Source organism: Chanos chanos, chromosome 1 (assembly GCF_902362185.1).
Source record: "Chanos chanos chromosome 1, fChaCha1.1, whole genome shotgun sequence".
NCBI lineage: Eukaryota > Metazoa > Chordata > Actinopteri > Gonorynchiformes > Chanidae > Chanos > Chanos chanos.
Window position 1 is genome coordinate 3,088,363 of NC_044495.1, and position 18,420 is coordinate 3,106,782.

The 18,420-nt window shown below is 39.0% G+C and overlaps 1 protein-coding gene across 1 annotated transcript in view; it reads right to left on the reverse strand.

The window, feature by feature from the left end:
• Nucleotides 1-6,768, reverse strand: part of LOC115820035 (NACHT, LRR and PYD domains-containing protein 12-like) — a 50,795-nt gene extending 44,027 nt beyond the window's left edge. The window contains exons 1-4 of the mRNA XM_030783473.1: nt 6,698-6,768; nt 3,192-3,287; nt 2,474-2,590; nt 731-847 (exon numbers count right to left, since the gene is read on the reverse strand). Coding sequence (XP_030639333.1) covers nt 731-847; nt 2,474-2,590; nt 3,192-3,287; nt 6,698-6,768 — 401 coding nt within the window. The remainder of the gene's footprint in view (nt 1-730; nt 848-2,473; nt 2,591-3,191; nt 3,288-6,697) is intronic.
• Nucleotides 6,769-18,420: the final 11,652 nt, after the last annotated feature.

Here is an 18,420-nt window from a genome sequence, read left to right on the forward strand (position 1 = left end):
CATTGCATGGAGATAACTATAAGGAGTCAGAATGCGTGACTCAACTGCTGAATGCATTCAATTCATAATAGACAACAGAGAAAAAAAAATCATGCACTTATCACTAGCCACCTGTAGCTCTATTAGGTTCACAATAAGTCTCATTTCCTCTTGACTGAGTCTCCGCACGTGGACATTTATAAAGTAAAAAACGATCCATCATGATAAAGCTAATGCATCGATAATGCTAAGCTGCCAAAAAACAAACAAACAAACATACAAAAAAAAGCGCTCTGGAGCACAACATGAAAGTAAGGTCAAAAGTTCAATGTGTGCTACGCCCATTGGCTGAATCAGATCACTTGTGTTGGCTTTATGTTTTTTAGTCTAAAAATAATCGGTTTGTTTTATTAATGTGCTTATTGAAGTTTTAAAAATTCTAGTATTCACACATTTAAAATGAAAAATTCTAAATAAACCACAGAAATTTCTTGGGGGTGCTATGGGGTGCCACGGCTATCTTAGAGGTAGCTACAGCACCCCCAAGCCCCTCCCTAGTGCCACCTACAGTCATGTTACACATAGAGAAGTCTAAAAACGTCTCCTTCAGACAGACATGAAAGAAATCATTGAATGGCTCATTCTAAGTGTTTGTGTTGCTGTTGGACTGAAAATGCAGTCAGAATATGACCAGCCCTGTGAAGAATACAAATTAATCTAGGGATGAGATTGTAGGAGTAGCTCAAACTACCTTTTCTCAGAGGCCAGCTCTCCGTCTCTGAGGTCGGGTCGGACCTGGTCGTCTGATGCTTCACTCTTCATGGACACAGAGCTGTGTGTAGGTGACTCTGATCTTTTCTCCGTGACACTAAGGAACAGAAAGGACAGTTTGAGAGCCATAGTATGTTGTAGTGGGTTAACATATAGACTCACACGCAACATGTAACTCACAACACATAATTGACACACTGATATGGTAGAGGCACATTGGAGGAAAGTTCCCCCACAAAGCCACCTGTGTCTGTCACAGTCCCTAATAACTCCGTATACCACCACTAGAAGCCTCCGATCTATGACCTCTGGTCAGCTGACGGTCCCCTCACTTCGGGAACCCGGCAGCCGCTCCTCCCGACCACGCCTCTTCTCCGCCATCGCCCCTCGGTGGCCCCTCGACCTCCCTCATACAGTTAGGACAGCGGAATCCCTCACCATCTTCCACAAGAAACTGAAAACCCACCTCTTCAGAACCCACCTATCCCCCAATGCCTCACCTCCCTTCCTTTTAAAAAAAAAAACAAAAAAACAAAAAAAAACTTGTCTTGTATCTATGTTTGTCAATGAATTCCAGGGGCGCAATACGAAGGAGTAAATTGACGCTCAGTCTTTTTTTACGATGTCTGCTTATGAGGTATTAGGAATCCGACTGATGCACTGATTGTAAGTTGCTTTGGCTAAAAGCGTCTGCTAAATGCTAAATTGTAAATTGCATAGTGAAAGCTAGCTTGTTCTGTTGAGTCTTAAGCAAGGGACCTTCAGCTGCTCTGTTTTCTTGAAAATTCTGCTTTTTATTCAGATTTATGTTCACAAATGCTACACTGGTGAGCCCAATGATTCTGGCCGATTTCAGAGCGTCTCTCCCACCTGTTGACCAATGCAGCCGCTTTAAAATCGGTCATGGAAGCGACAGGCTACTTTATGGTTTGCTCGAGCTGACACTGGGTTTGTGCTCTAAGACATCTGTACTGATGATATGAAATACTGTGATGTCATCGCTTCACTCAGCAGTTCCACTGTGGCCAGAGTAGTGAATATCCTTGAAGACCCACCGAAATAAGATAAACACACCACTCCAAAATCCCATCTTTTAGAGTTTTCTGCTTTTTCTGAATCAGAACCTGCCAGGCAACCTCTTTCTTTACAAACAGGACACAAATATGAACAAGCCTTAAAAAGTCTACTTTGTAAAGAGACGAAGAGATTCACTGGACAGTTCATTGGAAGTGCTTGTGTTGCTGTTGTATTGAAAATGCAGTCAGAATGTTACCAGCCCTAAACTGGCTGGTATAACTAACTGGTCTTGCATTTTTCCTAGACACCAATGAAAACCATTTCTGCTACACTCCCCAGAATGGCAAAGGCTTTCAAAAACTGAAACTGAATGGTGCAGCAAATGCATTAAATATGATTATATGCTAGGCCGTACTTTAGGTATGTCTGGTTTTTCCCATTTTTAAAGGCTTAGTTAACAGGTGCAAAGAGACGTCTCTCCGAAGCACCATGTCCGCCCACGTTTAAATGTCTTCATCATCAATTAGGTTACACATATAGAGAAGTCTGAAAAGGTCTCCTCCATACAGAGAAGAAAGAAATCATTGAATGGCTCATTCTAAGTGTTTGTGTTGCTGATGGACTGAAAATGCAGTCAGAATATGACCAGCCCTGTGAAGAATATACATTAATCTGAGGACGAGATTGTAGGAGTAGCTTAAAATACCTTTTCTCAGGGGGCAGCTCTTCGTCTCTGAGGTTGGGTCGGACCTGGTCATCTGATGCCTCACTCTTCATGGACACGCAGCTCTGTGTAGGTGACTCTGATCTCTTCTCCATGCCACTAAGGAACAGAAAGGACAGTTTGAGAGCCATAGCATGTTGTAGTGGCTTAACACATAGACTCACATGCAACATGTAACCCACAACACATAATTGACACACTGATATGGTAGAGGCACATTGGAGGGAAGTTCCCCCACAAAACTACCTGTGTCTGTATGAGATGAAGCAGTTACACTGCATAGTGAAAGTTAGCTTGTTCTGTTGAGTCTTAAGCAAGGGACCTTCAGCTGCTCTGTTTTCCTGAAAATCCTGTTTTGAGTCAGGTTTATGCTCACAAAGGCTACACTGACCCTGATGCTCTTGGCAGATTTCAGAGGGTCTCTCTGGCATGTTGACCAATCCAGTTGCTTTACAATCACAGTAATGGGAGCAACAAGCTGCTTTATAGTTTGCTTAAGCCGATACTCTGTTTGTTCTCTGAGACATCAGTGCTGATGACACGAAATACTATGATGGCATCACCTCTTCATAAAGAGATGAAAAAATTCGGTTCATTCTAAGTGTTTGTGTTGCTGTTGTATTGAAAATACAGGCAGAATTTGACCAGCCCTATGAAGAATATACATTAATCTGGGGATTGTAGGAGTAGCTCAAAATACCTTTTCTCAGAGGGCAGATCTCCCTCTCTGAAACACGGTGGGTTGAAGTCTTTTGAGGAGTCTTGTGTAGGTGACTCTGATGTCTTCTCCCTGAAACTAAGGAACAGAAAGGACAATTTTGGGAGCCATAGTAAGTAATGAGTGATTTTAGCATTCTCAGAAGTCCTTGTTGTCTCCAAAAAAATGCTTGATACATTCCACCATTTGATGGTTTTTCAAAACCGTAACTTATAAGTGAGACCACCAAATGAAGGTTCTCTCTTGCAATATCTTGGTTCTTGGTTTGTCTTAGTTTGTGCTTCTCTGGGAGCTCAGGTGTAAACCATGCCTACACACAATCCACCTGTGAACTTCCATTAGTTCAAGCTGACTAGTCTCTGGAGTCTTGTATAACTTGATGCACTGTTGTGCTGCTGTGTAATAAACATAGCAAGGTGGATGTTACATGTGGCGCACTGTTTTATTTGTGTGCCTTGTTTTGTTTGCGTCTCTCTCTCTCTCTCTCTCTCTCCTGACACAGGTACCCAGCTGTGGCGGGCTGGCAACCCCATCTGGCCTGATGTTGTGCCCCGCCCCCTTCTCTCCCATTCGACCAACCAGGGAGGGAGGGTCCCTCGCGGTTTAGCCAACCGGACGCGGAGCACCAACATTTAAAGAGGATAGATGTGCTGTGTGTTAGATTTCGAATCTCGTTGTTGCCTTTTGCCTTTCGTGTGTTTTCTGCTATTGTTACAAACTTGCCATTCTCTGTTGAACCCTGAATTTTCGTTTATTGACTTTGTTTGTGGATTGCGCTCTGGCTTTGCTGTTTTGGTTATCGCGAGGAGAAGGACAGGTAAGGAAGGGGATCCCCGCAGTAGTGTTAACGCTGTATAGGGTTAGGTTAGAGACGGGTGCCACTTTTGTATTTCTGTTACTAGTTAGTTAGTGTAGTCAGGTTTCCTTTGGCTCTGCCACCTTCTTGTTTTGTTGTTCAGTGTGTGTTTTTTCGGTGTAGTCATTTAAGGTGGTTTTTGTTTTTCTAGTTTCATTTCTTTGGTACCGTCTGGCGTCCTCTCCCACCTTTGTGTGTTTTGTGTCTCCTTGTAAATATCCCTGTAAATATTTCGTCAGTCTCACCTTGTAAATATTCCCAAATATATCGTGCACTTTCTTTTACACTAATTCCCTGTGTCCGTGTTTTCCTCCCCCATTACACCGTCCCAAAACCAGCACAGGTCCTTTATGCTACGTACCCCCACCGGGGACATGACAGTGGATTTGCTAGTGCTGATATGTAGGAAGTTTGACTCTTAATATCTGCGTAACCATGTGGAAAATTCATGTGCAAAAACATTTTTTATCATGTGAGCTTAAATACATCTATGTCTACATTCCTGCAGTTGAAACCTGATCAGGGTGTAAGTTTAATTCATTTAAGGTACTTGCTCTTTGTGTCACTGTACGTGTGTAACGACCTTGTCTCCTCCCTTGCCGGTTTCAACCATTCACCAATCAGTGTCGCCGGTTTCCTAATCATCAGCCAGATTACTCTCATCCCTTTCACCTGTCCTCTCTCTGATTTCTCTCGTATTTAAACCCCTCAGTTTCAGTACTCTGGTGCGAAGTCTACACCTTCCATGTGTTTGCTGAGCCGATTTGTTACATTTCTGACAAGTATTTTACTACTCGGTTTTCCGGGTATCCCATTACCCGCTTCCGTGTTTGTGTAACCTTTTTTGTCCTGTTTGCGCCTTGTCAAAGCCCTGTTTAAATCTTCTGTTGACTCTGCTTGTAATTTCCAACTTTTGGGAATTAAACATACTCCAGTCACTCCGCACCTCCTTCACTCTTATTACCATTTAAAGGCCCCCTAAACCTTATGTGGAATTTGTCAAGGAAATTGCAAACTTTCTGTCAAATCTTGTGATTACTGCTGATAATACTGTGATTGTGTGTGATTTTAACATTCACATGTAGAATAAATCACTCAGATCAGGATTTGCTGATATCCTTAACTCTGCAGGTATTATTCAAAGTGTCACAAGACACCCTCACTAGCATGATACCTCAAAGGACAAATCCAGCGTTAATGTTAATATGTCTATTTTGCCACAGAATAAAGATATTGTAAATCACTACCCTATTTTATGTAAATTGCCTCTAACCAGTAATGTTTGTCCTGTGCCTCATTATCGAGTCAGTCAGAGAGTAATGTCAACCACCAAAGAAAGTTTCAGTATAAATCTCCAAGACTTTTCCCCACTACTTACTGCACCATTTGGTCCTGTGAAATTGGAAGAACTGAATGAGCTTCTAGGTGTTAATTTATCTACTACTCTTGATGTCATTGGATGCCTTCAGAGGGATAAGGTCAGAGAGAAAAAGGTTGCACCCCTTAGTAACCTCACCTGTTCACCTAAATGAGCTACTCGTATTATGGAGGGTTTTTCAAATGAAAACAAAGTTGGAGGTAGTTTGAAAAGCATGGAAGGACTGCATGACAAACTACAAGCAAGCTTTGATAGGCGCACAGTCTGCATACTTTAGGAAACGTGTTGAAGAGACCAGAATAACCCCACATTTCTGTTTAGCACAGTGGATGTGACTGACCAGGAACCAAGCAGTCACTGAACCATAAATGAATAAATAAATAAACTTATTAAAAATAATATCAATACCAAAGTCAACTTGTTTACTCGATCCAGTGCCCTCAAAGCTATTGAAGGAGTTACTTCCCACAATTTCAGAACAGTTACTAAGCATAATTAGTTCATCCCTAAATCTATAACACAAACCCACTGCATTGAAATAGCAGTGATTAGACCACCTGTCACGAAACCTGACCTTGACCCAACTGCTTTGACAAACTAAAGATGCATTTATAATCCTCTCTTCTTCTACAAATTAGAAACACCTGTGTCTTTTCAGTCGTACTCCTTCCTCCAGATAAATGGTGTACATGAAGACTTTCAGTACAGATTCAAGCCCCATCACAGCACAGAGGCAGCACTGGTCAGAGTAACTGAGTAACAGAGAAACTAGGAAATTTCACTGAACGATAATGCGCAATGACAATAAAGGCATTTTATTCTATTCTATTCTATTCTATTCTATTCTATTCTATTCTGATTTGTTCTGTTCTGTTCTGTTCTGTTCTGTTCTATTCTATTCTGATGACTTACTTTTGTTCTCTGACCGTGGATGTATCTCATTACTTATATTAGGCAGTCAGAATCAGCACTGTGGCATAAATGCATGAAATTTGCCTGTTGGTTTTAAAATGCTGACAAAGTTGTATATGTATCATGGTGTAAGTCTCACAGAAAATTTCCTGCTGTTGTCCTAACAGACCTGATACATTCTCTGTGTTCCTACCACCAGTGCTACATCTGAGAAGGTCTTCAGTACATGTCTCCAGTCTGATTCAGTCTGTTAATATTCTTTTTTTGTATGAAAATCTAGAGTTAGAATTACTCATTAGAGGAGATACTACTAAGCAAGTACAACTCTGAACTAGATCTCACCTTTCAGTGTCAGGATGCTTCTTGGAGAGACTCATTTCAGATGCAGTGCTTCTCTCAGCCTCCCCTGACATTGTCTCAGAGAGCAGAGTGGCTGCAGTCACATACAGGTCTCTTTAGGTCAGAACTGACATACATCTGTATCTGGAGGTAAGAGAAAGATACGGTTAATATGTTAACTTTGCCAAAAGATATTAAAGTTTTTAAACAATACACAAGCAAGCCTATCTGGACTCAAATTTAAATTCATAAGTTACACCATAGTGTATATAACAAACATAATGTAACCAAATTCTTGGTAGGCACTTTTCAGATCATTAGGTCCTGAAAACACTAAATACAGTTAACAAGCTTTCAGTTAATGAACTGTTTCACACTGCAGCTTAATACTGCAGTATTATAACTTATATGTTGTATAGATATATAATTTAAATTGTGTTAACATTTACAGGTGGTATTTGTCATGTAAAATAGAGTCACAGTACAATGCAACACACCCACGCTGTTTCCCTTTTAAGAGAGAGATAAAAATGCAATAAACGGTGATGAAGAGATTAGCTGGTGAATGAGTGGTTAATCTTTCATTTTTGAGTACAGGGGAAGTCTGCTGTTTCATAATATTAAAGCTACTTTCATAAATAAAACGCTTTGTAATTTAATATCTTTTACAATGGTATGCTGACGTTTAATGATGTAGGCACATGAAAAGAGGCATGCTCGCATCCGCGTACTTGGAAGTAACGGTATATAACGATATCAGTACGACTTAGCAACGTCGGTTTTATCCTTCATTCTTTGAAGCAATTTATCATACTTACCACATTTGGATAATACAGTGTTTATCTTGTTCTAATTTTCTTTTCTTCGCGCCTTGTACCCTGGTATGGGCTCCGCTTACACTATAAATCCTTTCACTTTCGCTCTTGGACCAGGCGGAACAGGAAGTTCCAACGACGTATGTTGAAAGAGTAACTAGTTTAATGATCTAACAGTCATTTTTGATATTACGTCTGTGGCTGAAGAGTTCGCACTACCAGAATAAAAATCAAACAAGTTCAACTAATTCAAACTGGTTAGGAGTAACATGGTATGAGAGTCTGTTTAAAAAAAAACAAACAAAACGGATGTAACAACTAAACATACACACTTAACTCCATTATCACCATTATCACCATGAAAACATTCACTAGCCCGTTATTTCCAAATGGGATCAATTCATTCACCATGAAAACAATCTTTTCTGAGAGTTTGTGCAATTAACATACATGCAACATACAGGCTGCTTTCTTTGCTCAAACACACATTTACAGCCAAATTTTTTAAAAGTTAGTTTAATATTATGAAATATTAAACAATGAAAGTATGACACTGACACTTAAAATACCGGTTGGCTATGTGCATAGTAATTAACCATCATATTGCTGAAACTGATCTAACATAACGAGTGCTCAAGAAAAGCACGATATATACAGCTACATCTCCAAACAAAGCGGTGTATGAGATGGCTGAAGTTTAAGTGATGGATGCTCAGACTTTCCAGGCAGTATCGCATTGTGTTCGAAGAGCGTTCGTAAAAAATAAGTACACTAATTAAAAACATCCGAGGATAACCACACGATGTGCAAAAAGTATAGACTTAACCAAACATACTTTATGAAATGATGATGGAGATCGTATTTTGAAGACACTGAAATGAAGTATACGATATTTCTCATTGGGACTTACCTGTTTGTGAGGGTACGAGCGCTTTGCTCAGGGAACGTACGGAGGTTCTAAAAGAACAATAAAGTGCAAATCTAAAGATGTGCAATGCAACACTGGAGGCTCGTAAATAGTGAAAACAGACCCCTGATGTTTAAGTACACAAAAAGAATGAAATGTTAACCCTGCTACACAAAATAACGCAAAAGTGACTAAAATAAAATGGGTAATGAGAAACACAAGGGATAACAGTGAACTACTGTTCGGGTGATTGAGGAGAAAGACGTCTGGGGCACTCTCGCGCCCTCTAGTGACCAGACCAAGATGTGACAGAATTACTGATTATGTCCGTGAAGATTCTCAGTCATCCAGGTCATAGTTATCCAAGAGGGGTTAGTCAAGGGCAGCTGGACATTTCTTCCTTAAGGACTGTCATTGAAACTGCCAGGAGAACTAACTATCAAGTCACATAATGACCCCACAGAGGTTAAACACTCCCCACCAGTCAGTCAGAACTGAAGAAGCTTCTTGGATAAGGGGTAAAATGTCTTCAGGAATCTGCAGCCAAGTCCAGTTGCCCTTGACTTAACCTTTCTTGGATAATTATTGATTATTTTCTTCTAAACCTGCAGAATCTTGCTTTTTCAGGTGCATGAGCTATGAAAAGGACTATTAGAAAATTTCATTAATTTAGAGGATTTTCTGTTCTAAGTGTGCTGTTCAACTGCTATAGAATAATTTAGTGGGAAGATCACATAGATTTTGCAGAAGTATGATATGCCTAGCTCACTAACTCTGTGTGTGTGTGTGTGTGTGTGTGTGTGTGTGTGTGTGTGAGAAAAAGTGTTTTGTGTAAAGTGTTATATCGCTTCCTCATAGTCTTTGCTGACATGCTAGTACCTGTGGAATGAACTTCATGCATCTGGTGGGATGAAGATCGGGAATGAATGATTTGTCTGTTCCCTCAGTCCTTGTGAGAGAAAAGATTCGCCTCTGAAGTCTAATATGATTCCAAGCACTGGATCATGTTGCTGTCCAAATGCATCTGCAATGTTGTAGCAATTCAGGGAGTGGATCTGCTCCAGATCCCAAAATAGATGTGATTACAAGAGATTCCAGTTAATAACAAGTCACTGTGAAGTGATCAAAATTGATTAATCACTGGAAATAACCTCTTACAGGTTATTGATGGATTTTATTATTTTGATGATCAATTGAATGTGATTCACTATGCTTAAAACAACAAACCACCACTAGAGTTCAAATGCTTATCTTTGCACTAGGTCTGACTCAGTTGATTTTGTACTAAGCACTCTGGCAGCACCTGGTGGAGTTTTTTAAATGGTTTAAAAATGCGCTCTGTAAGCCTTAGGTTTCAACTATCATATCTGATAGACATGAGGCCAGTGAGCTCTCATCATGTGGCTGGCACAATTGTACATGTTGCAGATATACACAAGCACAATGGTGTTGTACAGTGGTGTAAAGTGAGGAAGTAGAAATATTTGGTTGCTGTACTTCAGTATGGTTTAGGAGTATTTCTGCTCTACTAGAGTGTTACATTTTCCATCAACTTTCACTTCACTACATTTTCTAAAGCAAATGGCTAGTTTTACTCCCAGACACTTTCGTTACGTACGTCAATATTAAGTCTGTGGAAAACAGCTAATATGCAACTATGCAAATCTAAGAGATATAGTCTATATTAATGCACTACACAGTACTTTGGGGCCTGTAAATATCACAAACTGCTTTGTAATAATAACTGTGGTAAATCAGTGCTTGGTGACTAATGGAATCCACCAGAACTAAGACCAGGGCCCTATTTAGCTTGGGCCAACACAGACAGTAACTTAACCTGAATTCTCTTAACAGTGACTCATCACCAGACAACCTCACAACAGACGTGAATATAGCACATAGAGATGAAGACACTGCAGTTCAAGTTCAATTTGTAAAAAATTAAACCCAGAAATGCATGTAACCAAAGCACTGACTGGTGTTTACTGTGGATAGGATAAACTGGTGTTTAATAGACACATATTCTTAATGAACAGCTCCACTCAGAGTATAAATAAACTGCATAAAGGATGATTATCTGTACACAAATTTCTGACCTTAATTTCATTTCAGTTCAAGCCCTGTGACTGAGTCTTCGACCTTGCTACGTCCCAGTGTAGTATGGTGTCTAGTGGTATGTAGAGGGGGCATAGCATAAGGGAAACCCACCACCTGTGCTGGTTTGGGACGGTGTGATGGGGGGAGGAAAGACACGGACAAACCACCCTAAATGTCTACACCGAAAAACACACTGAACTTCAAAACAAAAAGGTGGCAGAGCCTAAAGAAAAACTTACTACACTAGCTATCTAATTACCAAACATACAAGAGTGGCACCCGCCTGTAACCTAACCCTATACAGAGTGAACACTACCGCGGGGATCCCCTACCTTACCTGTCCTTCTCCCCACAATAACCAATACACCAGAGCCAATGTGCAATCCGCAAACGAAGTCAGTAACGAAAATTCGTACACAGAATGGCAAGTTTGTAAGAATAGCGAAAAACACGGAAGGGCAGACACAGAACGAGATCGAAATCTGAAACAGATGCCCAGAGACACTCGGGCATGTTTAAATCTTGCCGCTCCACCACTTGTTGGCCAAGGGCACTCCGTTCATGGTTGGCCAGGCTGGCAGGGGGAGGCGGGACGTAACATCAGGCCAAATGGGACTGCAGCCTTTAGCGGAACAGCTGGGTACCTGGGGGGAGAGAGAGAGAGAGAGACACAGACGAAACAAGACACACAAATAAAACGCACAGTGCGCCGCACGGAACAGACCTATATAAGCAGTAATGCTGAGAGGTGTATGCATTTCAAGAGTGGATGTGGTTTTATATCTGTGGTCAGAGAGTAATTAGGCCATTTTCTGTGTCTTTGTTTTGCCTTAATGGTTTTTTGCAGTTTGGACCATAACCTGCAAAACCATTAAGGCATAAATAACATTTAACCAAATACATTTTAAATTTTAAAAGTTAAATATTAAAAATGATGAATCTTCCAGAAGGGTGAGATTGATGTAATGGAGGTATTTAAAAGATAGTCAAATGTTTGTTTTTCAAATTGTTCCTGTTTTATCTTGTGACAATTAATCTGAATATCCCAACGCTGAAATTATACCCACCACCAACCCCCTTCACTCAAAACAAAAACAACCCTGAAGACATTTTCCATTGACGTGGACACCCTGAGGTGAGATACAGGAATCTGCATGAAGAGATATATAATAACTGCACAGTCCCCAAGATGAGCAGGTTGTGTGTCACACGCATTGTTCTAGTGGATGAGTACATGTACTTTTGGTCATTTATATATTTTCCTGTGTTCCTGTGACACATTTAAATTCACTTACAACTTTAACATTATCATTGTGTTTTTTAGTATTACGTACTATTTCAGATCTTATTGTCTTTCTTCAATTAATACCGTTTAACTACTTGCTTTTAGGTGTAATTGTGTCCAGTCTGAAAGAGATCTCTGGAGCTGTACTGGAACTGATGGTCAGACCAGGAGACAATGTCACTAACACTGGATTATATATTTCATGGTTTAGAAACTGCTCTCACGAAAATCAACCTCGTCTTGAGATTTCTGCTGAAAGGTCATGGAACCGACACTGTTCACAGTTCTGTTGTTATGTCCTTGTGTTTTATCCCCCTAATAAGTCCTATGATCTGATAATTAAGAACATGACTCTGAACTGGGACTTTACTACTGTGCAGTAAAGGAGAAAAAGGTCAAAGATACAACTGGCATCATTCTCAATGAGGAGATTTATCACCATGGAAACACAGCTATTCACTATAGAAACACAACTATTCAACTTACTTTCAAAGTTGAGTAAGAACTAAAAAGCATGCAGAATGCTGTAAAAAAAACGAACAGTAGAAACACATTAGAACAGTTTTTGAACACACTTTAATTTCTGACAGCAGCTGTTGTAGAAACTGTGTATAAATATATAACAGAAGTAGCTAGCTGAGCAAGAACCAGCTCTTTTCAGTGTTGTGTCCTCTTAATACTGATAGAAATATGAATCAGTGAGTGTAAAACTTCACTAAAATAATTCATGAATTAGACTTTCTTTGAATTCATAATACACCTCCTTTACACCTGATAAACAAAAAAGACATTTTACTTAAAAAAAGGCACCACTTTACAATAAGACTACCCTTATAAAGGATTCATAAATGGCTTACAATTAGGTTATTAATTAGATTGTAAACATTTTATAAATAATTAATAAACATGTATAAACAAGTTATAACACCGTTGTCATACATCACTGTGGGCACACTATTTAGCAAGATCAAGTTACTGCTGCATTTTTAATCCATCTGTTCTGTTACATCTCAGATCTTACTAGTTTCTTATCTTACTTTATGTTGTCCCTTTATCAGTGAGCATGTTAAACTGTCAGCTTCATCTCATTTTTATTTATTAGTTACTATCATATATAACTGCTGATAGGGAGCATTATTACAAAGCATGAAACAAATCACTACTTACTAATGAGACACTAACATTTATAACTGCCAAAAGGAAGCCTTATTGTAAAGAGTAAAACACAACACCATCTATAGATGAATTACTAACATTTATAACTGCCAAAAGGAAGCCTTATTGTAAAGTGTTAAACATATCACTGTTTACTAATGAGTTACTGGGTCTTCTCTAGAGTGATAACACTACCTTTTATTTTGTAACAGCACAAATCAGGAAGTAACATACATGCTGACACAGTAGGAGGGGAGTACATCATTCATACAGACAATTACATTTAAGGTACAACGATAACATTAAACTATCACAAGTAGTAACACAACACAAAGACTACATGATGAACAATACAGATACATTTCTTTTAGACACAATGGGAAACGTAAACTGAATAACAAACTGAGGCTAAACAACAGTCTATGTCCCCAAGGCATGCTGGGAAGCTCCGCCCATCTACCCCTAACATGCATCACAATATACCACTTTAATATGATAGCTTATGTCATATCAAATTCCGTGATCATAATGAGGACAGCTGCTGATAGCACACTGAAAATGTAAAGGTAAACAATATTGCCAAAGCCTTAGCGTAAACTTAATATGCAATAATTTGATATGCCAAATGAAACTTTTTGACAATTTAGATATGCTAATGGTGGTTAAATGCCAGTAACTTATTAACCAGTATCTGATGGCGCTGAGAGGAATAAATGCTGGCTGATTGACAAGACAAAGTAACCTGAGTAACCAATGAGATCAGAGTACAGATAAATATGGGATCACTATTTGGCAAGCAACAGGTGACTTATCTAATGTTTATAACAGCTTATTAATGATTTATAAAGGGTTCATAATCTAATTAATAAACTGAATATACACAGTGCACTGTGTCCGTGCTGCATTTATGTGAGAACAATTCATTCTTTTCTTCTTTAAAATAAAGGGCAGCATTATCAGAGACCATAACAGGGTAGAACAATGAACACACATACCTAATGATGGAGAGTGTGTGTGTGTGTGTGTGTGTGTGTGTGTGTGTGTGTGTGGGTGGGGGGGGGGGGGGGGGGTTCAGAAAGTGAGTTTAATGAAAACTGAGTTAGAGAACTCTGAGAAAGTAGTAAACCTCCAAACAGAAGTATCCTAGGGCTTTGTTTTGCTAGGAGAATGAAGCCCTAGGGCTCTTCTATTAAGAGGTTTACAACCTATTCTGCATTAATCATCTTTTTATATTGTCATCTTTGTGTATTGTTTATCATTTTTTACATTGTCTACTGTTATGTTTTGGGGGTTTTTGGCCATTTTTAATATTCTAATCAATGGTTTTACCGCCTCTATTTTTTTAGTTAAAATTCTGATCCATGTAGTTTAACAGGTTAAACAACTTAAAGAGATATTGTGACATTGATACAGGCCAAAACTCCCCAAAGCACAAACAGCCCATAATCATCATCATCATCATCATCATCATCATACAAAACACTAAAGAAAGGGCGTGGCTGTAAGTTATTTTAGCGGAGACAATATCCACTGACTTTATATAGAGTTAAGTAGGCTTTCACAGACTTTAAGAGTTAACTGTCCAGCAAAAATATTGTTAAATTAAGCTCATTAAAATAACTCTTTCATTTAACGATTTATTTTACATTAAATCATTGTCTTAACACAAATAATGTCAACGGAAAATTTCAGTCTGTCAGGCGTGCAGTGGTGCTGGACCCAAACGCAAGACACAGTGATGGTGGTAACAAAAAGGAGGACTTTACTTACGGAATGTACACAAATAAACAGGTGCAAACAGGAACCAAAACTGGATATAAACGGTGCAGCCAAACAGTGTCTTCAAACAAAAACAAACAACGACAGACCAGGGACAGGTCAAACACAAGGGCTTAAATACAAGAGTAGAACTAAACTGGAGAAACCTAATTGGTGGAAATTAGCAAGGGTAAAACGAGGTTAATAAATGGAACAAACAGGATCATGTGAGGGGCGGAGACAGACACAGAACAGGAGCACAAGACATTTCAAAACAAAAGTCCAAAGCAAGGTGGAGGCTGTGACACAGTCTTTCTTTCAGGCTCATCACACAGCACTGAAACAACCCTTATAACATTTTAGTGCCAAGAACCACCCCAAGAACTATGTGAGGTGTTTCACTGAATTCTTCTTTTTTTTAAACAGTTCTCCTCACACCAAAAATACAGATAAGTTAGTGGTTGGGAAATTAGACTGATTTGAAAGGGGTGAATTTTGACCATCACTCCAAGGTTTCTTTCCCTGTTGAAGGCCTTACTGTTCGTGAACCCATCTTGTCAGATGTGTGTAGTGGGATTGATGAGTTCACAGGAATGATCAGGAGTTATCTCTTGGCAGATGTGTGTAGTGTGATTGATGAATTCACAGGAATGATCAGGAGTTATCTTTTGGCAGATGTGTGTAGTGGGATTGATGAGTTCACAGGAATGATCAGGAGTTATCTTTTGGCAGATGTGTGTAGTGGGATTGATGAGTTCACAGGAATGATCAGGAGTTATCTTTTGGAGAGGCTGGGGTTCAGTTAATAAGACAGTATTGTTAATATGTGTAATGCTATTGATCAGTTACAATCAGAGACAATGTCTAACAAGTTACCTGATGGATTTTACTCTTTATTTTGATGACCAGTTAGATGTGATCCACTGTTCTTTAACAAACAAACCACCACCACAGTTCACATGCTTGCCTTTGCATTGGACATACCTCAGTGGCTTTGTATTAGGCACTTTGGCATCATCTGGTGGTGATATTGGATGTTGCCTCTGTAAGTCTTAGGTTTCAATTATGATATCACACAGACATAAACACATGCCAGCCAACTGTCTTCACGTGGATGAACCAAATGTAGCTCTTGCAGATAAAGTTTTATGAAGTAATCAGCCTAATAATACTAATTGCACCTTAAATTTGGAATTTCTAAGACTGATCCATGTGATGGATCTGTTTTGGGACCTATATATTTTCCAATATATATACTGAGGCTTGGAAAATTGATCAGTAAGCAAAAGAAGTTTTCATAATTTTGTTGATGACACACAATTGCACATATCTGTTCCACCAACAGAAAACAAGCAAATTAATCACTTTTTTGGAATTTATATCTCATATGATAAAGTACCTTTTTATAGTTAATCTGAGATAAAAGAGGGACATTATTCATTATTAGGAATAAAATTCAAAATGAATATCTATGTGTAAACTAATGATAAACAAGGCTTTCATCTGTTTAATCTGAAGTTGAAAAGCTAGGAATAACAATGGATTCTGCTCTTTTCTTTCCATATCAATAATATGTCAGAGATGAGTCTTCATCGCTGAAGAGACAGAGATTGAGTCAGGCCTTTTTGTCTGGTGCAGAAAAGCTTGTCTGTGCATTTGTTAGTAGCAGACTGGATTATTGTAACACTCTTTGTGGTGGGCTTCCCCCAAAAACATTTACAGACGGTACACAATGCAGCTGTAATCTGAAAGAAAGAGCTCATTCCATTCCTGTTTAAAAAGGATTTTGTCACTTGTCACATCATTTGTTTGTTGTCTGATCTAAAATTGATGGAAAGGTTCCTTTACTGGTTATTACAGCTCATAATGATTATTGCCTGAATACTTACTTTAAATGTCTGCTTGCATACGCTCTATTACATGATCTTAGTTTGTTAAATACTACCCTTCATTTACCCAAGGTGAAGCACAAAAATGGTACAGAGGCAACTTTCTGTTTTCTGCACCAGAACTCTGGATCTCACTATCACTTTTTTATTTGTCAATATCTGTATGTGCTTTCAAAAAGGATAATTTCAATAAGTTTTTCAAATGAGCCTTTTGTAAATTGTTGGTCCTCTTCATATTGAGTTTATTTCTTATTTAATCTTATTTCTTTTTTATTTTATTCTGTAATATTACTTGTTATTGCATTTAAGTTTTCCCCTTTTAAATCAATAATTCTTACTTGTATTATCATTTATATTTCTCTTTCTACCCTGTAAAGCATTTTAAGCTAAATGAAACTCATGTGAATGGTACTATGTAAGTAAAGATCAGTATTATTATTATTATTATTGTTGTTGTTGTTGTTGTTGTTGTTGTTGTTGTGGTTTACAATTTGTTTACAAACAACGCTTATCACAAAGTGTTAGCAAAAAATGTTTACACAGTAATCTCATTTTTATATGCAGTTAACTAGAAACTGGTATAACACACACTATAGTTTCACATAGTACCACTTTCTTTATCTGTAAGACTTTGTGTCCAGAAATGTTGTTGTGCTTGGATAAGATGGCTGTGTCTCTAGGTAATATAGCTGCATCAGTAGATCAGACAGCTGTGTCTCTAGGTGAGATGGCTGAGTGCATGTTGATCAGGGTTATTAGATGGCTGAGTGCATGTTGATCAGGGCTATTAGACGGCTGAGTGCATGTTGATCAGGGTTATTAGACGGCTGAGTGCATGTTGATCAGGGTTATTAGACGGCTGAGTGCATGTTGATCAGGGTTATTAGACGGCTGAGTGCATGTTGATCAGGGTTATTAGACGGCTGAGTGCATGTTGATCAGGGTTATTAGACTATCACAGTTATAGTTCTCCCACTGAAGACTGAGATTTGAGTCAGCCATTGTCTGGGCTCTTTAAATATTAGTAACAGATTACAGTATCACAAATGATCAAAATAAAAACAGTTTAATCACATTTCAGGATCAGAGTCGGCAAAATTTACAGTTCACACATTTATAGTCAGTGCCTCTATGACAACATCCATCCATCCATCCATCCATTTTCTCCCGCTTATCCGGGACCGGGTCGCGGTGGCAGCAGGCTGAGGAGGGTAGCCCAGACATCCCTTTCCCCGGCTACATCCACCAGCTCCTCCTGGGGGATCCCAAGGCGTTCCCAGGCCAGTCGAGATATATATTTCTCCCAACGTGTCCTGGGTCTTCCCCGGGGTCTCCTCCCAGTTGGTCGCGCCCGGAACACCTCCATAGGGAGGCGCCCAGGAGGCATCCTGACGAGATGCCCGAACCACCTCAACTGACTCCTTTCAATGCGGAGGAGCAGCGGCTCTACTCCAAGCTCCTCCCGGGTGTCCAAGCTCCTCACCCTATTCTATGACAACATTATAAACAAAAATCTCATATACAGTCCTCTCCTATTTTACAAGTATAATACATTCCTGAAAAAAAAAAACCTGGAAAGCAAGCAAACAAGCAAAAAATAAAACAGTAAAGAAAGAAAGAAAGAAAGAAAGAAAGAAAGAAAAGAACGCAAATGCAAAATGTGTAAATCAAAATTGGCACTTATGAAAAAAAGAAAAAAAAAGAAAAAAGCTTGTGACCAAAAGTGGCTTGTTAACTGAAACTCCTCATATGTACATGCTTATGTTTCACTCTATGGTCATAAACACTGAATAAAAATCAAATATCAACATTCTGACTAA